This window comes from Neofelis nebulosa, chromosome 1 (assembly GCF_028018385.1).
Source record: "Neofelis nebulosa isolate mNeoNeb1 chromosome 1, mNeoNeb1.pri, whole genome shotgun sequence".
Lineage (NCBI taxonomy): Eukaryota > Metazoa > Chordata > Mammalia > Carnivora > Felidae > Neofelis > Neofelis nebulosa.
Window position 1 is genome coordinate 159238254 of NC_080782.1, and position 25511 is coordinate 159263764.

General features: G+C 52.5%; 1 protein-coding gene and 1 long non-coding RNA gene across 4 annotated transcripts in view; both read right to left on the reverse strand.

Annotated features, from left to right (window-relative positions):
- Positions 1 to 25511, reverse strand: part of LOC131506797 (uncharacterized) — a 67955-nt gene that overhangs the window by 24951 nt on the left and 17493 nt on the right. The gene's annotated exons all lie outside the window — the stretch shown is intronic.
- The window catches only part of LOC131505333 (serine/threonine-protein kinase MARK2-like), a 50521-nt gene continuing 49368 nt past the window's right edge, over positions 24359 to 25511 (reverse strand). For all 3 annotated transcript variants that reach the window (XM_058718804.1, XM_058718885.1, XM_058718964.1), the window contains exon 2: positions 24359 to 25483. In XM_058718804.1, coding sequence (XP_058574787.1) covers positions 24377 to 25381 — 1005 coding nt within the window. In that variant the 5' untranslated portion in view covers positions 25382 to 25483 and the 3' untranslated portion in view covers positions 24359 to 24376. The remainder of the gene's footprint in view (positions 25484 to 25511) is intronic.

Consider the following 25511-nt stretch of genomic DNA (forward strand, 5'->3'; position numbering starts at 1 on the left):
AGATGTTCATCGCAGCATTAAATATGAGAACAATGAGCAAACCAAAACTCCAAACAAATATTGAGGTAAATGTCCAACATTGGGAGTAGTCAGCATTCTATGGATGAAGATACAAGCGAATAGAGAATTAGTGCTGCTCTGTGGTCAGGAAATGCTCATGGCCCTGTGAGCTGGGGGCTGGGCACACACAGTTCGTGTGGGGCTCTGTGCTGACCACTCAGAGCCTGGAACCTGCTTCGGATTCTGTGTCTCCCTCTTTCTCTGCCGGTCTCCTGCTCATGTTCTGTCTCTCTCTGTCTCTCAAAAAATAAATAAATGCTAAAAAAGAAATTAAAAAAAAAAAGTAGGCTCTCAAAGTATATATGTAGTATGAGCCCTGTAATGTGAGCGTAACACGCAGCTAGAAAAATGCCCAGGGGCGCCTGGGTGGCTCAGTCCATTAAGCGTCTGACTTCGGCTCAGGTCATGATCCCTCACAGTTTGTGGGTTCAAGCCCCACATCAGGCTCTGCGCTGACAGCCGGGAGCCTGGAGCTTGCTTCGGATTCTGTCTCCCTCCCTCTGCCACTCTACCGTTCACGCTCTGTCTGTGTCTCTCAAAAGTAAACATTAAAAAAATTTTTTTAAAGAAAAAGAAAAATGACTGGAAGGACACATGCCAACATGTCACCATTAATAGTTGCCACCTCTGAGTGTTGGAAGTACGGGCCAACTTTATTTCCCTTTTCGTTTTGTTTTTCACAATTTCTACAACATGCTTAAATATAATAAGGGAAAATACCGTTTTCTGCAGGGGCCAGCACATAGGTTCGGAGTCACATGTACGTTTGAATCCAGCTCCCTGCCCTGCCTCGGTGCTGGGTGCCTTCTAGCTCCTTCCAGTCCGGTTTTCCCTCCAAAGGTTCATCCCAGCCCCTCACACAGGCCTACGTGGGTACCAGACGGGTGGACGTAGGCAGCGCGCCAGGAAGAGGGGGTGCGCCAGACAGGTGTTGCACAAAGATGACCAGCATCCTCAGAGGTCACAAAATGAGGATGCTGTGAAGGCGACCCTTTGGGCACAATGTGTAACTGGCTGGGCGCTGGCCGCATCCTGAGTGGGTCCCGCTGAACCGAGCGTCCGACGTGCACAAAAGTGCCACCTTCAGAGTCCCTGATATAGTTTTCAAAGCGGTGTTGTGGACGGTACCCTGGAAGCCTGGGAGGCAGACCCTGTGTTACCGATGGGGACTGAGGCTGGACATGAAGCCCCGAGGCCACGTCTGGAGCCTCCCTATGAAACTCGTTCCTGGGCTGAAGGGCGTGTGGGAGCCTGGGCCTAGAGTGAGGCTCCACTGGGCTCCAGAAGGTGGGAGCAGCTGTTCTAGTTTTTTCTGTCGGGCCCCAGACCCGGAGGCCAGGCGGGGCCTGAGGACAGGACCACCGACAAGGCTGACCCTGGGAGCCCGGGCCCTGCGGTCTCCTCTCCCCATGTCTCCAGGTGGCTCTGGGCCTGAGTTTTCCTGTCTGTCACCCGCTTGTCCTTACCATAGAGGGGATTTGGAAGGTGATTCTTCTCTGGGCTGGCTGGGGCTGATCTGGCCGGTGAGCTGGGCTGCCAGTGGGGCCCTTGTGGGAGGGCTGGGGTCTGGAGTCACCCCACCCAGAGAGACATAGTCTGTCTGGTCTGATGAGGGCTGTTCCCAGGGCAGACTGGGCTGGGGCAGGCTGGGGGCACAGCAGACACAGACTCTGTTCTCAGGCCTCAGTTCCTCAGTTCAGGTCTCCACCAACCGCTTACCTGCTGTGTGACCTTGGGCAAGCGACTGCCCGTCTCTGTGCCTCAGTTCCTACCCTGGAAAATGGGAAAAGCAGACCCCCACTGGGAACAGACACAAGAAGGGTTACAGGAGATGTGCCTGCCACAGCACACACTAGGGGAAGCCTGGGCTCAGGGAGGGCATGCAAAATAGTAGTCCTCGGCCTTGAGAGGTCTGTCTCTGTCTCCATGCTGGTTCAGCCTCGGGAGAGGGGTCTGGAGGAGGCTAGATGCGCAGAGACCCCCCCAGGAGTGAGAACCAGAGGGGATCTCTTCTGGGAGGGTCAGGATCTTTCTCTACCCTAGTCGGGGTTACTGCCAACTCAGACTGTGGCACATCATCTCGCACAAACACAAATCACATCTGTCCTTCTCTAGCTTCCCATGGCACTCAGAATGGAATCCACATGCCTGGCTTGGCATCACGGCTCTGCCAGTCTCATTCATCCCTTCGCCCGCTCTGTTCCATGCCAACCTGTTCCTGCCTCAGAGCCTTTGCACATGATATTCCCCTTGTCAGAACACCCCCCCCCCCCCCAGATCTCTGCACGGCTCACTCTCTAGGTCTCAGCTCAGAGATTACCTCTTTGGAAGGCATTTCCTGAGGACCCTTGGTGAAATGTTCCTCACCCCCTGCCCTGGGCCCATTTTATTTCGTCCAGAGTATTTTAAATCAATCTGTTTAGTTGGTTTTTTTCTTCTTCTTCTTTTTCAACATCTGTCTGCCATCAAGAGAATGTTGGGTCCCCAGGAACAGAGTCACCACCTGTCTTGGTCATCACAGCATCTCCCAGTGCACTGATGTGGCCCGGCATACAGTAGGTGCCTAATAAATGCTCACCAGCTGAAAACATAAATGGATGATCTCAAGCCACACTACCTGGCTCATCCCCACCGGATCCGAGGGAACATGGGTACCACCCCGTAGCTTCTCATTATTTCCACATGTCACAACCTCTGTGGGTTTGGTAAAAATCCCAGCCCAGACGAACGTTCTTCCCACAGTCTAAATCTGCACAGGGCAATTACTTGTGCATCCGCACCAATAATAGGTCTTATGATTATAGTTTATTTGCTGCGATTTTAGTTAATAGACCGGATGGAATATTTGCATGTGGAAAGTTGCTCCCAAATTCACCGCTCATGGGAGAAAAGGCTCTTGGTGCAGAACGAGCCTCAAGGGCACGCGGGAGGCCTGGAGGCAAGCCCTTTACCTCCCTCAGTCTCCAGTTCCTCATCTGTAAAGTGGGGTGATAACACCTACCTCTCTGGGAAGGAGTCCATGAGCCAATCTCAACCCTCTGCCACCATGAACACTGTGCCCTTTGCACCAGTATCCACGTAATGGCTCACTTTAAGCTGATTTTTTTTTTTAACTTGGATGTTTTTGTTTGTTTGTCTTAAATTTTTTTAACGTTTATTTATTTTTGAGACAGAGAGAGACAGAGCATGAACGGGGGAGGGGCAGAGAGAGAGGGAGACACAGAGTCTGAAGCAGGCTCCAGGCTCTGAGCGGTCAGCACAGAGCCCAACGCAGGGCTCGAACTCACGCACCGTGAGATCATGACCTGAGCCGAAGTCGGACGCTTAACCGACCGAGCCACCCAGGCACCCCTGTTTGTTTGTTTTTTAAGTAGGCTCCACACCCAGCATGGAGCCCAGCATGGGGCTTGAACTCACCACCCTGGAGATCAAGACCTGAGCTGAGATCAAGAGTCGGATGCTTGACTAACTAAGCCACCCAGCCGCCCCTTGAATGCATTTAAAAGGGAAACTTTGTTTCCCACCAGAGTCCCACCAACAGGGAGGCTGAAGGGTCCAAAGGAGCTGGCCACCCATGCATATGTTCATTCCAAGAGCACCTACTATGTGCCAGCACCTACTAGGTGCTGGGATACAGCAGTAAATGAGACTATGTCTTTTCTGTTCCCCTCTCCTTCCTCATCTCCTCACCCGGCTCCTCCTTGTCTCCGTGTCCCTGGCCTCTTATGTCTGCACTCACCCCCTGGTAGTCTCATCCAGACTCCTGGCTTTGTAAACCACCCAGACGCTGGCCACACCCATGTTTACACTTCCAACCTCTACCTCTCTGTTGATTCCAGACCCAAGGTCCAGGAAGGACTCCTAGGACACGGTAAGCTCAACATGTCCGGCGAGGTACATCCCATCTCTCCCCAAACCCTGCTCCTCTTGCGATCTCGTTTTCTCGGCAAGGCAACCTTACCCTGTCATTTCCTCTCTCCTTCTTGTACCCCCCACCCCACACACCTGCTCTCGCTACTCCGCACCTCCATATCCCACCCTGGTCCCGGCCTCCCTCTGAGCTCCGGATGACCGTAAGCCTCCCTGTTCCCCGGGTTGGCTCTCAATAGCCTATCTACAGAAGCAGCCAGATTGTATTTTTGGGCTAAAAGTAAGCAAGGCACGTTGACTGCTCTGCTCAGCACCCTCCAGGGCTCCCGGCCCATTCAGAGGAAAAGCCGAAGTCCTTGCAATGACCCACAAGGCACTGAGTGATCCCCCTGACCTGTCTCCCACCCCTCTCCCCCTCATTCACTCTGCCCCAAGCGTAGGGTCTCTTCTTCCCTCCAGCCTGCCCAGCCCTCTCCTGCCCCAGGGCTTTTGCATGTGCTGTGGACTTGGCCCAGGGGAATATTAAAACAAGGGCACTGACCCTGAGCACTCAGAAACACCTCCTGCTCTGCTAAGTACTAACTCCTTTGTTGCAAGTCCTGGGGATGTGTGAGGGGGCCACTAGTGGGGCTGGACAGCACAGCAGCAGCATGGGGACGTTCTAGGGGCTCAGGCATGGTCTTCAACTCACTGGCATGAAAGTATTTTAATATTTTAACAAAGGTACGTACCTGCTGAACATCAGCCCTGCCTTGGCCCGGACACTCCTCTCCCAACTATCTGCTTGTATCTTTGTCTCCTTTGGGCCTTTGCTCAGGGCCCCATCCTCAGTGAGGCCCTGCCGTATGCCCTCCTCAGTCCACACTGCCAGACCCCATCCTTGCCTTTTCTCCTTAACGCGTATCATCATCAAAACTCTCCCTAGCCCCAAAGTGGAAACAACTCAAACATCCATCAACAGGTGAATGGAGAAAGAAACGGCCTGTCCATGCGATGGAATATTATGTGGCCATAAAAAAGGAAGGGCTGACATGTTACAATGTGGATGAACCTTGAAAACATTGTGCTTAGTGAAAGAAGCCACAGAAGACCACGGATTGTGTGCTTCTACTTATATGAAAGGTCTAGAATGAGTAAATCCATAGGGACAGAGTAGGTCAGTGACTGCCAGGAGCTTGGGGCCCGGGGAGGGTGAGGAGTGAGTTCATGGGTACAGGGTTTCTGTTTGGGGTGATGAGGATGTTCTAAAATTGATTGTGGCGACGGTCATGCAACTCAGTGATTATGGTATAAACCGTTGAGGGGCGCCTGGGTGGCTCAGTCGGTTGAGCGTCTGACTTCAGCTCAGGTCTGATCTCACTGTTCGTGAGTTCGAGCTCCATGTCGGGCTCTGTGCTGTCAGCTCAGAGCCTGGAGCCTACTTTGGATTCTCTGTCTCCCTCTCGCTCTGCCTTTCCTCTGCTCACACTCCTTCTCTCTCTGTCTCTCTCTCAAAAATGAATAAACATTAAAAAAAAATTTAAACCACTTAATTGTACACCTTAACAAAATTCATGTATTTTTAGTTATGGATTCTAGTGTCTGGCCTGTCCCCTCCTCCCATTACTGTGTCAACTCCACGCAGATAAGGTTTCTATCTGTTTTGTTGACTGCTATATTCCCAGTGGTCGCGACACAGTAGATGCTCAACAAAACACTGAATGAGCGAGGGGATGAAATTTGAGCTCACGGCACAGCTCCATGGTGGTCCCACCATTCAGGCACATCCCCCACATTGTCCCTCACATTGTCCCGCTCTGTGTCGGCATCTGCCTCCCCTGCTGGCTGTGAGCTCTCTCTGCAGGTCATGCCCATGAGGCGTGGAGGGTGAGGACGCCACAGGCCTCTCGCAGGGTAGGTCCTGGCCCAGACCACAGGTCCTCCTCTGGCCCACACCCCCTCCCCATACCACTGCAAGGGGCACCTTTGCTCAACACGCATCTCCTGGGCACCTGCTGGGCATTTGGCGATACAGGGCAGAACCTCACACCCAGAGACCAGGAGAGTCTCAATGGAGAGCTCGGATCTGGAACCCTGGGCCCACGAGGTTCACCTCCCCCCCTCCCCCTGCTACGCTTGCTTGGTTGATGACCCCCGGGGCAGAAGGGCTGGGACTATACCCACCATCCCCCTGGCTGCCTTGACCAAGAAGCCAGGCTGCAAGGGCAGCACGTGGATGATACTGTCCTTCCCCTTCTCACAGCCCAGGTTTCTACCTCCTGGGCCTGACACCTACTGCCTTCCTCCCAGGTGGTTTTTATATAAGATTTAACAGAGGGGGTGTGGCAGGCCAATGATCTGCATCAAGGGAGTTCCCTCCTGGCTGAGTGAATGACCCAGACGAGGACCTCTGGCGGGGACGGGGTGGGGGGCCGCGGTCACCCACACCAGCCAGGAGCCAACTGCGTTTCTGGAATCAAGCTTCAGCTATCACTTCCAGGGACTGCTGAGGGCTGGTCTGGATGAGTTGGTGCAGTTTGCTCACGTTAGCTCTTTTCTTATTCTTTTTTTTTTGTTGTTGTTAAAATGTTTTTTTTTTTTAACATTTGTTTTTGAGACAGAGCGAGCGAGCACGAGCGGGGGAGGGGCAGAGAGAGGGACACAGAGGATCTGAAGCAGGCTCAGCACTGTGAACTCAGAGCCCGATGCGGGGCTCGAACTCACGAACCAGGAGATCATGACCTGAGCTGAAACTGAGAGTCAGCCACTGGACCGACTGAGCCACCCAGGCGCCCCCACATTTGCTCTCTAACACTGCACTTGCATGGTGTATTTGCAGGATTCAAAACCACAAAATATGAAAGGTTTATACTGAAAAGTCTGGTCCCCACCTCTCCTCCTCCCTTCTCAGCTCTGTGGCTCCTATTCATCAAGGCATTAAGTTTTCTGCAGGCTTCCTGTGCAGGAAGTCGCTTTGTTTTCACAAACAAGCAAATACGGGGCAAAGACTCTGAACGGACATTTCTCCAAAGAGAGGTCCGAACGGCCAAGAGGCGCACGAAAAGGTGCTCGGCTTCGGCCCTCGTTAGAAAAACGCAAATCTAAGCCACGATGAGAAACTAGTTCACACCCACCAGGACACTCAGACGAAAACTGGATGGCGACAAGTGTTGACGAGGAGGTGGAGAAGCAGGAACCCTCGCGCACTGCTGGTGGGAACGTGCACGGTGCAGCCACTGTGGCAGGCGGTCTGGCAGTTCCTCAAAGTATGAAACATGGAGCTGTCACCGGACCCGTGACTCCACCCCTAGTGCGCACAAGAAGCGGAGACGTGTGCACGGAGAAAGCTGTGCACGGATGCTCGCAGCAACGTTACCCAGAATCGCCCCAAAGTGGGAAAGACCCAAATGTCCACCGACTGACGAGTGCATCAACAAACTGTGTCACATACATCCAACGGCACGTGACTTTGCCGCACAAAGGAGTGAGGGGCTGACACATGTTACAAGGCGGACGAGCCTTGAAAACGTGACGTTCAGCGAAAAGAAGCCGGTCACAGAAGGCCACAGATTGTAAGATGCCGTTTACGTGAGATGTCCAGAAGAGGCCAATCCATAGAGATCGAGGGTAGATCGGTGGTTGCCGGGGGCTGAGGGGAGAGCGGGGTGAGGGAGACGGCTAGCGGATATGGGGTTTCTTTTTTAAAATAAACTTACTGTTGGGGTGCTGAGTTGGTTAAACGTCCGACTTCGACTCAGGCCACGATCTCACGATTCGTGGGTTTGAGCCCCGCGTCGGGCTCTGTGCCGACAGCTCGGAGCCTGGAGCCTGCTTCGGATTCTGTGTCTCCCTCTCTCTCTGCCCCTTCCCTGTTCACGCTCTTTCTCTCTCAAAAGTAAAGAAACATTAATTTTTTTAAAAACATTATTATTGAAGTATAGTTGAGGTGCAATGTTCTGTTTCAGGTGTGCAACACAGTGATTTGACACTTCTTGCATTACACGATGCTCGCCGTGATAAATGTAGTGACCATCTGTTGCCAGACAACGTTAATTCAAGACTCGAACCGTATCCCCAGTGTCACACTTTTCATCCCTGTGACTTATTCTATAACCGGAAGTCTGTACCTCTTAATGTCCTATTTCACACCCCCCACCTCCTCCCCTCTGGCCACCACCAGTTTGTTCTTCGTACTTAACATTTTCTCTTCTCCAGCTTACTTTATTGCGAGAATACAGCATAAAGTGCGTGTAACATACAAGATGTGTCAACTGCCTGTGTATGCTACCAGTAAGGCTTCTGGTCAACAGGCGGTGATTAGTAGTTAAGTGTTTGGGGAGTCAAGAGTTACATGTGGATTTCTGACGACACAGGGAGCCCTGGCCCTCAAGCTGTTCAAGGATCGACCGTGTACCTAGTACATTGCCCTGGATTCTCACCCGGCCCGTTCTTCTCAGCATGTAGGTGTCTTCTCACAGGGGCTTTTCCTGCCCACCTGTCCCCTGATGTCATCCACCCCGTCACCCTCAAGCCACTATCTTCGGAGCACTTACCACTTTCTGAGAGCATCCCATTTGTTTGCTGACTGTCTCCCTCATTCAGGTATAGACTCCGTAAAGGGGAGGGGATTCTGCTTGTTTTACTCACTGGTATAGACTCAAGCCTCAGGACCGCGCCTGGCACATAGTAGGCACGCCTCACAGGCAGTGTGAGTTTGGCTCCAGGCCATGACGATAAAGCCGGTGTCGCAATAAAATCAAACGAATATTTTGGTTTGTGCGTATAACAGTGCATCTAAAAGTTACGTTTACACGCCACGGTTGACTCTCGAACAATGTGGGCGTTAGGGGCTCTGACCCCCATGCAGTTCGAAATCTGCGCCTACATTTTGACTCCCCCTAAACTTAACTGCTAATAGCCTCCCGTGGACCAGAGCCTTACCGGTAACATAAACGGTCGGTTAACCCATACGTTGTGTGTTGTATCTATTATGCACTGTATTCTTACAGCTCTAGCTGTAAGCAAGCTATAGAAAAAAAACTTTATTAAGAAAATGATAAAGAAGGGAACTAAACTAAAGCAAGTTATAGAAAAAAACTTTACTAAGAAAATGATAACGAAGGGAAAATACATTTATAGTACTGTAAAAACTCCACACATACGTGGACCCACACAGTTTGAACACGTGTAGTTCAAAGATCAGTCACACTGTTGTCTATCGAGGGTGCGATTGTCTTGTGTCCAAAAAAGCAATATACATACCTTAACTTAAAAATACTTTGGGGGTGGGGCGCCTGGGTGGCTCAGTCGGTTAAGCGTCCGACTTCAGCTCAGGTCACGATCTCGCGGTCTGCGAGTTCGAGCCCCGCGTCAGGCTCTGGGCTGATGGCTCAGAGCCTGGAGCCTGCTTCCGATTCTGTGTCTCCCTCTCTCTCTGCCCCTCCCCCGTTCATGCTGTGTCTCTCTCTGTCTCAAAAATAAATAAACGTTAAAAAAAATATATATATATAAAAAAAAAAATACTTTGGGGGTGCCTGGGTGGCTCAGTCGGTTAAGCATCCAACTTCGGCTCAGGTCATGATCTCGCGGTCCGTGAGTTTGAGCCCCTCATCGGGCTCTGTGCTGACAGCTCAGAGCCTGGAGCCTGCTTCGGATTCTGTGTCTCCCTCTCTCTGCCCCTCCCCTGCTCACACTCTGTCTGTCTCTCTCTCAAAAATAAATAAAACATTAAGAAGAAATTTTAAAAAAAGTAGACAATAATGCATTGATTGACGCTTCCTTTCACAAGCCATTTCTCTGTAGCCTGCAATGCTGTTCAAGAGCATTTCACCCACAGGAGAACTGCGTTCAAAATTGAAATCAATCCTTGCAAACCCGGCCGCTGCTTTATCAATTAAGTTTATGTAATATTGTAAACCCTCGGCTGTCATTTCAACAATCTTCACGGCATCTCCACCACGAGTTCATTCCATCTCAGGAAACCACTTTCTTGGGTCATCAGTCGGAAGCAACTTCTCATCTGTTCAAGATTGATCATGAGATTCCGATAATTCAGTCCCATCTTCAGGCTCCACTTCTAATTCTGGTTCTCTTGCTCTTCCCGCCACAGCTGCAGTGACATCCTCCCCTCAAGTCCCGAACCCTTAAAGTCCTCTGTGAGGGTTGGACTCAGCTTCTTCCAAATTCCTGTGAAGGTTGATATTTTTGCCCCTTCCCACGAATCACGAATGTTCTTAATGGCACCTAGAATGGCGAATCCTTTCCAGAAGGTTTTCCATTTACTTTGCCCAGCGCCATCAAAGGAATCAGGACCTATGGCAGCTATAGCCTTAGGAAATGTATTTCTGAAACAATAAGACTTGAAAGTTGAGGGGCGCCTGGGTGGCTGAGTTGGTTGAGTGTCCCAACTCTTGATTTTGGCTCAGGTCACAATCTCGCGGTTCGTGAGATCGAGCCCCATGTCAGGCTCTGCACTGACAGAGCAGAGACTACTTGGGATTCTCTCTCTTCCTCTCTCTCTGCCCCTCCCCAACTTGTGCTGTGCTGTCTCTCTCTCACAGTAAATAAATTAATTTAAAAAATTTGTAAATGTTTATTTATTTTTGAGAGAGGGAGAGAGAGAGAGAGAGAGAGCGTGAACAAGTGGGGGAGGGGCAGAGAGAGAGGGAGACAGAGAATCCGAAGCAGGCTCCAGGCTCTGAGCTGTCACCACAGAGCCCGACATGGGGCTCGAACCCAACAAACCGTGAGATCATGACCTGAGCTGAAGTTGGATGCCCAACCGACTGAGTCACCTAGGCACCCCAATAAATTAATTAACATATATATATATATATACACACACACACACACATATGTAGGGGCGCCTGGGTGGCTGAGTCACCCAGGCACCCCAATAAATAAATAAACATATATATATTATATATATATGTTAACAATATATAACAATAAATAAATTTACATATATTAATATATATATTATATATAATATATATAATATACATAACAATATATATAACAATAAATAAAACAATAATACATTAATAAAATAAATTAATAAAAAATAAAATAAATTAATAAATAAATAACATATAACAATAAATAAATTAATTAATTAACATATATATACACACACACACACACACGTAGGGGCGCCTGGGTGGCTGAGTCACCCAGGCACCCCAATAAATAAATTAATTAACATATATATATATATATGTATAGGGGCGCCTGGGTGGCTCGGTCAGTTGGGCATCCAACTTCAGCTCAGGTCATAATCTCACGGTTTGTGGGTTCGAGCCCCACGTCGGGATCTGTGCTGACCGCTCAGAGCCTGGAGCCTGCTTCGGATTCTGGTTCTCCCTCTCTCTCTCTGCCCTTCCCTGCTCACGTTCTACCACATTTTCTCTCAAAAATCAATAAACATTACAAACATATTTAAAAATATATAAAAGGAATCTTTTTGTGGGCTTAAAATATTCGGCAATCCACGTTGTACACGGATGTGCTGTCATTCAGGCCTGGTTGTTGCACGTAGAGAGCATTGGCAGGGTAGATAAAGCGTAACTGTCAAGGGCCCCGGGGTTTTCTGCATGGTAAGTGAGCACTGGCTTCGACTTAAAGTCACCAGCTGCATTAGCCCCTCACAAGAGAGGCAGCCTGTCCTTTGACGCTTTGAAGCCAGGCGTTGACTTTGCTTCTCTCGTTACGAAAATCCGAGACGGCATCTTCTCCCAACAGAAGGCTGTTTCATCTACACTGGAAATCTGGTTCGTGAACCCACCTTCATTCGCGTCTCAGCCTGACCTTCTGGAAAACTCGCTGCGGCTTCTACATCAGCACTTGCTGCTTCACCTTGTCCTCGTACGTTGGGGAGACAGCTTCTCTCCTTAAACCTCACGAACCAATCTCCGCTAGCTTCAGACGTTTCTTCTGCGGCTTTCCCACCTCTCTCAGCCTTCACAGAATTGAAGAGAGTCAGGGCCTCGCTCTGGATTAGACTTTGGCTTAAGAGAATGTTGCGGCTGGTTCGATCTCTTATCCAGACCACGAAAACCTTCTCCATCTCTGCGTTCAGGCTGCGTGACTTTCTTACCGTTTTTGTGTTCACTGGCGGAGCACTTTGAATTTCCTTCCAGAACTTTTCCTTCGCATTCGCATCACAGCCACGTTCCTTGGCTATTTGTTGCACAAGGCCTGGCTTGGGGCCTTTCTCGGTTTTTGACATGCTTGCCTCACTAGGCGGAATCACTTCTACCTTTTCACGTAAAGTGAGAGCTGTGGGAGTCCTCATTTCACTCGAACGCGTAGAGGCCACTGTAGGCCTCTTCACTGGCCTGATTTCAATATTATTGTGTCTCGGGGAACAGGGAGGCCCGAGGAGAGGAAGGGGGGAAGGGGAGGGGCTGGTCGCTGGAGCCGTCAGAACACGCACATCTTTCGATTAAATTCCCCATCTTTTATGGACGCGGTTCACGGCACCTCAAATCAGTTACAGCAGCAACATTCAACAATCTCTTCACGGATCACCAGAACAAATAGATTAACAATGAAAAAATTTGAAATACTGCGAGAATTACCAAGATGTGACACAGGGACGTGAAGCGAGCAAATGCTGCAGAAGAAAGGGCGCCGAGCGACTTGCTTAAAGCAGGGTCACCACGAACCTTCGATTGGTAAAAAAAATAAATAAATAAACATGCAGTATCTGCAAAGCGCAATAAGGTAAGGTGTGCTTGTACTCAAAACATATTTGAGGAACGAGCAAATGAACGAGTCTGCTTACATGATGACGGATAAAGTCGCTGGGCTTTTTACTCAAGTGATCGGTCCTCTTCCTTCACCACCAAGCCTGCCAACTTCCCCCTCCCCTCCTCTTTCTCCTTGGCCTCCCTGAGAATACCCTCCTTTGTGGCTCCTGCAGGAGCAGGAACTTGGGCGAGGAAGGTCCTGAGAGCCCCCTGTGGGACCTGCCCATGATGCTCCAGAGAAGTCCCAGCTCCCGGCTGTGCTGCGGCCTCACCCTGGCTGGCCTCTCTGAGCCGGCCCCTCATCCCTTTGTCCATATCCAGCCATTCCTCAACTCCTGGCCCATTGTCAGCCTCCCTTTGGATCCAGGGACACTGAGCATCTCTGGCATAGAAACAAAGACACAGGCACGTCTGAGAGATCTGCAGGGATTTTCCTGAGAAAGCCTTACCCTCCAGGGGAGGGGGCAGTGCTCAGCTGTTCGGAGCTCCTGCCAGGGCTCTTTGGTCTGGAGCTCCCCCATGGAAGATGAACAGGCATAAGGCAGCTTGTGTAGGGCTAGGGTGGGCAGGGCCTGGAGGAACCAGACAGCCTGGTCTGGAGCAGGGCAGCCTGGTGGAGGGCAGCTCAGCACTCCCAGGCTCTACAGGCACTCCTGAAACCCAGAGAGCAGAGATGACACCAGGAGGGAGCCAACTGCAACGCCTTCTGTGGCCAAGCTGATCCGCGCTGTGCAGGGTTGAAGCTGACTGCAAAAAGGGGTGAGCTCCCCGTCTCCGTGACTAAGAAAGCAAGGGTCTGTCAGGGGTAGAAGAAGGCCTTGGGAGCCTCTGCCAGCCCTGAGGACTCTGGATCCCAGGGATGTCCCCATGAAGTTCTCAGGGAAGTCCTGGTGTTGCCCCAAGCCCAATGTCATGGGGTGTAATACTACGATGTCCCAGCAGAGGGCAGCATGTGGCTGCCACACAGTCCTGGAAAGAGTTGCTGGCAAAACCCCAAACCTCTGGGACTCAAGGAGGTCCAGAGAGGCTCAACAGACCTGGCTCCCTCCCAGGCCTGCCCATGAGACCACTCGCCACCTCCACACCCACGCCAGTCCCTACATCTTGTTTCTAGATTGGATCCTTTTGGCAACATCTCCGTGCGTGGGATTGTTTTAGCCCCACCCAGGTCCAAAGTCACCCCTCAGTGGTCTCACCCATGCACTAAGTCAGACTTGAAGGTCCCACTCAGATACTGTCACTTCTCAGTGACCCACCCAGGTGCTAAGTCACACGGTGTCCCTCGGCAGTCTGCCCTGAGAGCCCGGGGAGGTGGGCCGGGCTGTGCCTGGTCAGCTGCCATATCCTGCCTTGAGGACACTAATTTCGCATTTATCAATTTCCACTGTCCGTTTTTCTTATGTATTTTAATCCAAGGCATTTTGAGTCCTGCCTCCCACAGCCTTGTGAGGAGCTTATAGGCCTGGCCCTGCCCTGCCTGTGCTCAGGAAGATCCTCACCCCGGCTCTGACACCAGGTTCAGGGTGAGCACAGCCCGCACACGGTCTCCCAGGAGGCCACGAGCCTCTCAAAGCAGCTTCCAGAGGAGGAGCGATGTCTCAGGGAGGGGACTGCACTGTGTGACCCTGGGGACTGCCTCACCCTGACCCTCAGGCTCCTCGTCTCTCAGGTTTGCCATAAGGAGGTGGTGGCAGAGAAGCAGCCACGTCCACTGATGGGGGGGTTGAGCGTGAGTGGTCACAGCAGCCTCTTTCGTCTCCTCAGGCCCATAGAACAGAAGTAGAAACTGAGGACAGTGAAGCTCGGGGACTGTCTCTCCCCACACGGCTGAGCAGAGGGGCCCACGAGCCAAACCCAGGCCAACTGATTCCAGCAACCACATGTTCGCGAGGGCCTTCTCTCAGTCAGTCCTACACCTGCTAAGCTGTGTGACCTGGGGTAGAGTGCATGCCCTCTCTGGGCTTCTACTGGAAATTCAGGGAGGGTGGGAGTTCAGTTCGATCATTACGTCCCCGGAAAGCAGAGGAGCACATTCAGATTATTCACGAACAAAGACTTCACTGATGTCAAATCAGACCCTAAGCGAGGTAGGTGTTCTGTACTTGGCGCACAGGTGGGGTTCAGAGGGGCCACTGCTGCTGTTTCACCATGGTAGTGACCATGGTCATCAGTGAGCTGGCACCAGTCAGATCTTGCTCTCTGAGCACCCTCCCTCTTCCTCACCTTGCTCTAGGCTTACTGCACAGGCGAATGAGCCAGAGACTGCCACCATCCCTGTCCGTGGGGTCCCCTGGGCTGCGTGTGACCCGGTCCAGATGGTCACTGCCTTCCCCAGAGGCGAGCCCAGCTGGGCAGGGTCTCGCCCTTCCTGAAGCCTCCTCATGGTTCCCCTAACCAAAGCATCAAATGTCCACCCCAGGCTTCTTGAACCAGAACCCCGGGGCAGGTCCAGCCCTCGGGGTGTTAACAGCCTTCCCGCCGCCGACATCCTTGCAGCCCCATTAGGAAGACACTATCTCTCGAGAGGCAGGAACACAGGCTTTGGCAGCTGATGGAACAAAGGATATTGTAATGCATGCCCTGCACTTCCCAGAGGCCAAGCTCCCTTCCTGCTCCGTCACCCCTCCCTCCCCAGCCATCTGGGGCTTTATCTGCCACTCCAAGTCTCCAGGTAGGCCCCAATGGGGATGCTGAGGACACAATCACCAGCCTTTTAGGAACGCGTGTTTGTGAATGAAGCCTGCACGTCTTCTTGCAGAGAATGCTGAGTGAGCCTTTCGGGGCTGGCAATTTGCAGAGCAGTCCAGATGTGGCAGGACAATGGGGGTCTGATTGGCAGGGGAGCAGGAAGGGCCAGCAGCTGCAGAGCAAGGAAAGGTAGGGTGTAGGAGTGGGGCGGCGCACAGGAAAATCTGCAGGGAGGTAGGAGTCCTGCAAAGGCATGGGGCGGGCCAGGTCTCATTCTACAACCCCAAATAAAAGCGCTGACCCAGCTGTACCAGAGAAAGGCCTGGGCAGGAGGCAGAGGGACTGGCGTGAGAGAGGAAGGAGGCAGCAGGCTTCTCCTGAGAACTCTGTAATTCATTCATTTATCTGTGTACTCATTAAGTCACTCATGCATGCATGAACGCCTTTGGAAGGCATCATCATGAAATGGCAACAGCTCTCAAGGGCCATTCAGACTCTGTGGTTTAAATTCTGGCTCCTGCACATATCTGGGTCCTTCTGCCCCAGTACCCACATCTGCGCCATGAGCTTGGCATGACGCTAAAAAAAGGATCATACAGGTGAAAATGCTCAGCACCACCCTTGACTCTTAGTAGGTGCTTACTAAGCATGGGCTCAGCTTTCCCGTCTCCTCTTTTCCCTCTCGGTCATTCTGACATCTTTTGAGTAGCTAGTATGTATCAAGAACGGACCTGGCCAGTGGGAGACAGACAAAGGCAAGACCCCTAGACCGGGCTCTGGCTCTTGAGAAGTTCACAGTCATGGAGGCAAAGGATGGCGAGGGACAGGCCTCTAAGTGACATCAGGGAAGGGGTAAATGGCCATTCATTTATTTGCTCATCCCTTTAGTTATTCATCCAATTAAAGGTATTATGTCACCGCCTGAGGCGGCACAAAGCAAGGCCCTTCCCACAAGGGATTCACAATCTAGCAAGAATCCAGTACGTTTGGAACACAGAAGTCAAGCAACTGACAGTACTGGGAAGGCAGCACAGAGGAGGTGCCGTATGAGCTAGGTTTTGAAGGATGCGTAAGAGTTCCCTAGGGGAAGGAGACAAGAAAGCACACTCCCAGACAAGAAACAGGACAAGCAAAAGCATAGCAGGCTTCTGGTACTTGGAAAGACTGTCCTAGCAGAGGGCAAACCTGCTTGGCTCTAGACTCAAAATACATCCTCATGCCCTCTGGAGACACGGAAGAAACACCAGCTGTGGTCTGTGACCGGTTCTGGGCCTTCAGAGATAGTTCTCATTTACTGAGCATCTATCCTCTGCCTAAAGTCTCCCAGGCCTTCGTATACGTGGCCTCCTTCCATGTTGCAAACCTTTGAGAGTGGTCTGGTTTTCTCCTGGCTCAGGAGGAAGTTGAGGCTCCAAGACAGAAAGCAACTTACCCGCTAATACCACTGGTCGGGAGAAGAGCTGGGATTTGAATCCAGATCTGCCTAACTCCAAAGCAACGGTCTTCCCCTGCCCTGCATTTGGACCTAGATCCGCTGTCCTCGGTCACTAAGTCCTCCACATGGGATCTTCGTTCTGTCTGCTGGCATGTTATGCAAGCTCCGCCCCCCCCTTTCACCCCCCTCCTGGGCTGGGGGCTCGAGCCTCTGGCCATGCTCCTGGGCTGGCATGAACCCTTCTGGATTTCACACCATCGCCCTTCACCTTTGAGGATCTGACCTCAGCCCCTCCCTCTGTGAAATGGAGCCTGGCCCCTCAGCTCTGCCATTCCTGACACCCCTCTCCCCACCCTTTGCCTCCGCATCTGCAAAACCCTGATAAACCATCTCTGGGCCTTTAAGGGCTTTTTATTTCTCCAGCCACGCTTTTCTCTACATTTTAATAAGCTGCCTGCAAAATTGGTGATTGATGAGTAAGAATGAGGAGGATGTGGGGCTGAACATTTTTTTCCTCGGAATCGCTTCTGGCTGCGCACTCGACTTTAAATCGATTAATAACGTGCGGGTCCAACATTAATTATCAGCCATTTGTCACCGGGGAAGGCTGAGGCCTGAGCCCTGCTTGCAGACCTTGTCCTCATGGCCAGCTCCATGGCACTGTGCGAGATGCCCAGCTGCCCTTCGTGGGCACCGAAGGCCCCGGACACTTAAGGCCCTTGCTGAGCTCGGCCCCTGGAACCCTGAGCACTGTGGCGGCATCTAGAGGCCAAAACTGAGCATCCCAGGGTGATAGCGCTCCTGATGCGTGCCTGCCCCCAGGTGGCCCTTGGCCTCACCAGACCCTAGGCTGGCTCTGAGTAAGGTTAAAAGGATCCCAGAAGACCCTGGAATTTCTTCATTCAACCAACACAGAGCAGCTATTACATGCAGCCATTTTTGGGGGCACTGAGCAGTGAGCGAGACAAGGTCCCTGACTTTTGGGGAGGCTGGTAACAGAATCATAGGGAAGTGCAGCGATGTCAGGGAGTGGGGGGAAGCTAAGATCTCTGAAGGAAAGCAAAGCTGGTAAGGTTGGAAGGGCCAGGAAGAGGACGAGAATTACCCATTTAAATAGGGGTTGGGGAAGCCCTTGCTGAGGAGCGGAGTGAAGGAAGGAGCCGCAGAGGTATCTGAGGAAGAACATTCACGGCAAAGGGAGCAGCAGTGCAAAGGCCCTGAGGTAGGGGGAAATGGATGATTAGAAATAACACTTTGCTCCATGAACGAAGTCGGTCACAAAAGACCACAGAGCGCATGGTCCCGTTTATAGGAATATTCAGGACAGGCGAGTCCACAGAGACAGGAAATGGGTAAGTGGTTGCCAGGGGCTTGGAAGACGGGGGTAATAACGGGGAATGACTATTAATGGGTATAGGTTTATGGGTGATGCAAACATCACAAAATTAGACAGTGGTGATGGTTGCACAACTCTGAATATACTAAAACCGTGGCCTTGCATGCTTTAAGCGGGTGGGCTTTCTATATGTAAATTACCTACCGAGGAAGCTGTTGCACAATGACTATGTCACATGTCAGGTAGCCAACAGTGCCCTGAAGGAGAAGGAACTGGGATAAGATGGGGAGGGGGGTTAGGAGGCGACACTTGAGCAGAGACCTGAGTGGAGTTTCAGGTCCAGGAATGGGTGCAGCTGGACTAGGCTGCCTGTGTCTGCCACCTGGGGAAGTTGATGCCGGAGTTGGGCACGTGGGCGTGTCAGACTCCGGCCTGGGGGTGCTGACAAGTACTCGGTGGGGTGGGAGGGGAAGCCGCTTCAGGTGTGCTGGATGGCATTTCATGAGAATCCGACATTTTAAAACCACTAAGACTTGCATCCTCTCAGAGCCAGTGGGACAAAGACTTCTCAGGCTCAGGTCCCTCGGGTGGTCACGGAGGTCACTACCGTCCTCTGTTCAGAAAGAGCGGAGGCGGCACCAGGCGGGGCTTACGGGTAGTGGCCATTCTGTGCCTGAGTGCTGGCCCAGGCATCCGTAGCCCTTAGAGGCCCCGCTTAAGTCACATCACTGGCAGAGCTCGATCTTTTGGGAAGCCACAGTCAGTATTTACAGGAATGAAGCAGGCCAAGGTAAATGGGACTTCTCCCAGATCACCCTGGGGCTCCAGCTCTGGGAGGGCTTCTTGGCCCTACGTTTTAGGAAAATAGCCATCAGTGTTCCCCAAAAGGTCTCCCTTGGGGCAGCTTTAGATACCAGGAAAGCCCCCTCAACCTCAAAGTGCTCCCTGTTCGTGCCCAATTCACCTTGTCTCCCTATACAAGCAGAACCAGCAAGGAAGGAGGTGGTTCTGGGCAGAGGGCTCAGCACGTGCAAAGGCCCTGAGTGAGGTAGGAGTGTGCCTGGTGTGTTCCAGGATCAGCGAGGAGGCCGCTGTGCTGGTGCAGAGGGAGTGATGGGGACAGTTGAGGAGGGGTGGTCAGAGGACTGGCTGGTGCAGGCTTTGGATGGCCTTGGCCTTTACTCTAAGGTGGGAGCCTTGGGAGGGCCCCTCTGGCTTTGTGCTGAGAACAGTTAGCAGGGTGGCAAGGGCAGGAACAGGGAGGGCAGGGAGGAGGCTGGTACAAGGGGCCATGGGAGAAGACTTCCCCATGACCTTGAGTGAAGCTCCACCGACTCCTCCTTAGCATAGAGTGGTGGGGGAGATCCAATGAGGCAGATGAAGACCATAGTCCTCCTTCCAAAATGAGGTTTGGCTGGCTCTTTCCTCTTCTGTCTTTATACAAGGCTCTTCCTACATCTAGGCCTTTGCACACACTGTTCCCTCTGCCCAGGACACTCTTCCCTCTCTCCTCATCTGCCTGGTGAAACTTCATCCTCAAGTCCTAACCCCTTGGGTGTTGGGGTGGTTTCCTCTGCTGGGGTTGGCAGCCCAGGGGGAGGCATTTCCCCTCAACACACACAGAGGGCTTGGACTTTCAGTGCAGACCGGCCTCCAGGACATCCCCTTGAGGCCCGCCCTCCGAGCTGGGACAGAGCCAGGGGCTGAGGACACCACAGGGTTACCTATCCTCAGGTCAGTGGTTTGGGACTGGTGGAGGGGGTGGCGGGCAGACCCAGCACAATGCCACCAAGTGAGGGTAAATCCAGCAAAGCCCAGGATTCCGGGCCAAGTCAGGTTGTGTCTCCGGCTGAATTTTTGCAAAGCCTCACACTCTGTTCATTGATTAATTGTACAAATGTTTACCAAACCCTGGCCTAGGCCCTGGGGATTGGGTGGTAAGTAGGAAAGACAGTTCCTGCTACCATGGGGGTAGGGATAGACGGGAAGCTTGTGCACAGGTGCACACTCAATACTTGGAGAGGGCACTACGCGCCGTGAAGGTGTCTGGGGATGGTCCGGGAGTGTTTCCCAAGGAGGTGACCTGTGAGCTGAGACCTGGATAGTGACAAGGCACCAGTCGTGCAAAGACCTGGGATACTAGTGGTTCAGACAGGGAGTGGCCAGTGCAAAGTCCCTGAGGCCAGAGAACACCCTGTGTACTTGAAGAGCTGCAAGGGGAACGGAGTGTCTGAAGGGGAGTGCCCCTTCAGGGGAGGTAGAGGGGGAGGCAGGGCAGGTGTGATGGGGAATCTAGATTTTGGGCAAAGTGCAAAGCATCGGGTGTTCCAAACCAGCAACATGATGTGGTTTGTGCTTATAAAAGCTCCCCCTGCTGAGACAGTAGAAAGGAAACGGAGACCCAGGAGGCCCTTGGGTGGATGGGCAGTGTGATGCCTGAAGGGCCACTGGTGCTAAAAAGCCTGGAATTGGGGGGGAGGCGGTGGAGATATAGGCTGGAGATAAAAATTTAGAGGCCATCTTTCAGTTTCATTGTTTCAGAGGTAAACCCTTATAAAGTCCAGCGATCAATAAGCAGACTAACACTGGCCATCTTCCCCACCCAAATCCTGAGAGAGCATTTCACGAGTAAGTGCTTTCAAATTGACTCTGGTCTAGGGAGGGAAGGAAGGGGTGTGGTGAGACAGGAGACCAGGCACCAGCCGGAGCTTGATAAAGTCTGCCCACGCCTCAATGGCATCCACTCACCAGGGGCAGTGTGAACAGTCACCTGCCTACATTCTAGACCATCGCAGCCCAAGATGGGCCGGGGCTGCTGAGCCAGGCCCTGGGCCCAGCCCTGCTGTGATAGTGCGGGGACACCAAAGGAATACAGCCACGCCCGCTCCATGAGCTGTGGCAAAGCACTGCACTGGAGGCTCGGTTTCCTAGCTGTGTGGCCTTCAGCCCTGGCCAAGTGTCTCTGAGCTTTACTTTGTTTATCTGTGTAACGGGCATAAAATTACGTGTATGCCGCAGGGACTCCGTGAAAAGGAAACGAGCAGATCCACATCACTGGTTCTCCGCAATGGTGCCGCAGTCCCCTGGGGGTGTGGGGATCTGAAATCTGGGGGGTATTTGTGGATTGCCACGGTGATGTCTATTCACATCCCAGGCTACTGTTGCCAACTGCAGGCCACCGGGTCCTCCCCCCTCAAGGCCTTTGCACAGGCAGTTCTCCCTGAAACTGTATCTGCTCATTGTGTGTGGCACCCACTAGAGTGTGAGCTCCAGGAGGGCTGAGACCTGGGCCAGGGTGTTTACTCCCGTGTACCCAGCACTGAGGACGGGATTTGTCACAACCCACTTAACCTGACAATAATACCAGGGGTCAGGAGTTTCCAGATGAGGAAACTGAGGCAGGATAGGAGCTCCTCTGATGAGGACCCCAAGCAGAAACGCAGCGGGCTCCCCAGCTCTGAGCCAGAATCAGTACCCCAGGGCCCCACCGGGAGGCTGTGGGCACCTCCTCGGCCCTTCCCCGACCCATGTTCCCAGTGCACCTGGGACCGATCAGCTCAGGGAAGGGGCCACATCGATTCCTGCCACCTGCCTGTGCCGGAGCTGTCTGCACGCTCAGAAACCATCAGCTTCCCATTAGGCAGATCGATAGCTTCCACTGGTTTCCAATTTGTGTTTCCAGAAATTCATCTCCCAGCCACCTTTTTAATTAACCCCCCTCCACCACACCTGGGGCACAGATACATCACCCGCCCTGGGCCGCCTCTGCAGACCACAGACCACGAGGCTCCGCGAGCCACAGGGGAGCTGCAGGTGTGTTTAAAGCTGACCAGCTGCTTCCCGGTCACCGCAGGAGCTGACCCTGCTGGATGGATGCCATCCACTCTGTCCCCTGCTCCTCGCTGAACCCCTGTGGAAGGGGCTGGGTCCTCCCTCACAGAAAGAAAGCAGGTGATGAGAGGCCAAGGCAGTGTCCTGAGGTCCCCCAGCTGGCAAGAGCTAGGACAAGTGCACCTTTGAGGCAGGCAATTGGCAAAGCGCTCCCCAGATGCCGCAGGACAATGGGGTCTGGCTGGCAGGTGAGCAGGAGGGGTCAGCAGCTGTAGGTTCAGGGCAAGGAAAGGTGGAGGGAGTGTGATCCCCAGGAGCCTCTGCTTTCCCACACCTGGGGTCTCCTGGGTATTCTGCACTGCTCACCTGTCTACCCCTCCGGGGCCTACTGCTGCATCCCTGGTGCCTGGCACATAGTAGGTGCTCAGTAATGGCCGCCAAATGAGCAGTAAATACTTGCCGCACTTTGCCCTGGGCAGTGTTCCCAGAGCTTCTCTAAATGACCTTATTTCAATTTCACAGCTGTCCTCGAGGCGGGCATCACTAGCGTATGCATTTTATAGGTGGGAAGACTGAGGCCCCGAGAGGTTAAGTGACTTCCCCAAGGTCACACGGCGAGTCAGTGGTAGAGCTGCGATCTGAACCTGACTCTGGAACTGCACTCCACGCTCCCTTACCTATTCTCGGTGGCCTCAGCTCTGAAGGGCAGGAACTGGGTCCTGTGCCCCATGGAACCTCCACCATATATACCATCATGTAAACGTGTTTGTTGAGTGAATAAATGAGTGAATTATGCACTCCTTGTCCTTTAAAACACAGTACAGTCAACCAGTCTGCTGGCACAAATCTGGAGTGTTTCTGGTCGGGGATGAAGGGGAGAGAGGAGTGAATCTCCTGGGGCACCCAGAGGTGACAAGCCTCTCAGTAGTTACAACTCGGGGGCCATTACTAGGGACCTCTCTGATCTCACCCCACCTCCTTCCTCACCAGTCTGTTATATTGGGGTTCTCTGTCATGTATACAGAGGGCACAGAGCCATGATTTGGTTTTATGTAGTGTCTTAAGACTTTCCAGTGAGATAAGTGGATTACTGTTGGCCCAACATCTGGGCAAAAAGAGCCTGCTATGCGTGGTCATCCAAGTCAGCTTCTGGAGGTGGCCAAAGTGAGACATGAAAGGAAGGGGGCCATGATGGACCCTGCACCTGTGGCCAGTGAGAGCAGGTGAGTCCGGAGCCAGGACAGAAGGGAGGAGGGGGACAGCAGGGGGGAGGGTGGGGTAGGGAGAGCTGGGACATCCACCGGCTAAGGTCTGGTCCCCAGTGGGTGCACAGGAAAGAGAGGGTGATATCCAGAGTGTTTGCACCCAGCTCATTCCTTCCCCACCAGGTGGGCAGTCCCTGGAAGGGGACCCGGGGCTCCCATGGCCCACACACCATTGTGACCCATCCCCTGGACTCCCGCTGCCCACACCCCATTGTGACCCACCCCAGGGGCTCCTGCTGCCCACACACCATTGTGACCCATCCCCTGGACTCCTGCTGCCCATACCCCATTGTGACCCACCCCCGGGGCCCCGCTGCCCACACGCCATTATGACAAATAAAGACAAATCTACTTCATCCTAACCGCCGCAACATATATGCTGGCAATCATCCTCCACGCTTATGGCCTGCCCAGATCCATCCTCATGGCTGAGGTTTCATTAAACGGCAAGAAATGGCGTTTTCCTGGCAACAGCTAGCCCCTCAAGGTCCTGGAACCTTGAGTCCTAGAGTAAGTCTGGCTCTCTCCCTAACCCCCTCCCAACCTGAGGGTATATAATGAGCTACCCGTCACGACGCCAGTGCAGCTCTCCCTGCCCATGGACCTGTCCCCGTGCTTTAATAAAATCACCTTTTTGCACCAAAGACTTCTTCACGAATTCTTCCTTGGCCATTGGCTCCAGACCCACGAACCCCCCATCACTCCAAAACTTCACCACCTCCACCTTGTGCTTCCTACAACTCCACATCCAGCAGGTCACTAGCCCACCGACACTCCTCCAGCCTGTGAAGCTGTTCTGGATCTGGTCCCACCCGTCACCCTGGCCAATCTCCTGTGCCATGTCCCCGGGCTTCCTGGAGCTCAGCATCGTTCCCTGCACTTAAAACGCAGGGACGGGGCTCCTGGGTGGGCCTCAGTGGCTCAAGCGTCCCACTCTTGGTCTTGCTCAGGTCGCCATCCCACAATTTTGTGAGCTGGAGCCCCGCGTCGGGCTCCGAGCTGACAGCACAGAGTAGACTTGGGATTCTCTCTCTGTCCCTCCCCCACTCACACTGTCCCTTCTTTTTCAAAACAAACATTTAAGTTCCTTTAAAGTTAAAAAACAAAATAAAATAAAGGCACGGACACGTGGCTCTCATGGCTCTCATTTATTTACATTTTTTTAGGGTTGTATTTTGTTATTTTTTTTAAATACATTTTTTAATTTATTGAGAGGTTTGAGAACCTGATTTTTTGGCTCTAGGGACATCCTCCCTGGCTGCCTGTATTCACTGCTGGTGTCGGAGTTTGTGGCTGGCGAGTTGAATCTGGGCCCGCTAATCGTGGTCCCTATGCTGGTCCCTTCGGAGGTCAGACTACTCCGCTCTGAGGACAGGCCTGTGCTGGAACAGGTTGCGAGGGAGCTCCAGCAGCGGACTGTGGTTGGTGTGTTGATCGTGGGCTGGATAGTTGTCAACGTGTACCACATGTTTTCACTCTCCAGGGACATGAAAACCAGAGCACTGTGCTCCCTGTTTTCGATATTTCGTTCCGCGTCCCAGAAGACTTCCCCCTCAAACGGCTCCAACCCGGTGGCCAAGCAGTACCAAACCACCCCCAGGTTCCAAGCGCTTGCAGAAGGGGTGTCCTCCCTTTGCTGCAGGAAGAGTCGCGGGGCAGAATAAGGGGGGCTGTCCCAGAAAGTGTGGAGTTTGTAGCCAGCAAACTGGATGCTCAGTCCAACCCCCGTGCATTTTACCTTCAGCTTCTTGCCAAAAAGCAGTGTCTCCAGCTTCAGATACCCGCCTATCATACCTTGTTGGTGGCAATACTCCACCACCGATAACAGCCGGCAGAATGTGTCTGGAACCTCCTCCGTCACTTGGCCATGGTGCGTAAAATCGTCACGCAGGTTGTCTCTGCTTACGTATTCTGAAAGGAGAACCAACGTTTCCTTGGTGTTGATCACCTCAAGTGACTTGACAACACTTGGGTGACTTGAGGTCTTCATATTCTGGGCTTCACGACAAAGTCCCTGGAGGCCAGCGGGGTCCTTCTGGGTTTTCTTGATGAACGTCACATCAGACTGCTTCCTGGGGGGGACGCTGCCCTCACTGGTGATCTCGGGGATATCGTAAATACAGAAGTCCTCCTCACCAGCGGTAATGGCCTTACGCCCCTGAAGCATGGTGACCTACTAACTATACTAACGCTAAATAATGCTAATTACACGGACTATGCTAACCAACAATAACAACCTACAAAATTTGCCAATACTAACAATACTATGCTTATGAACTATACTAACAACGTGAACT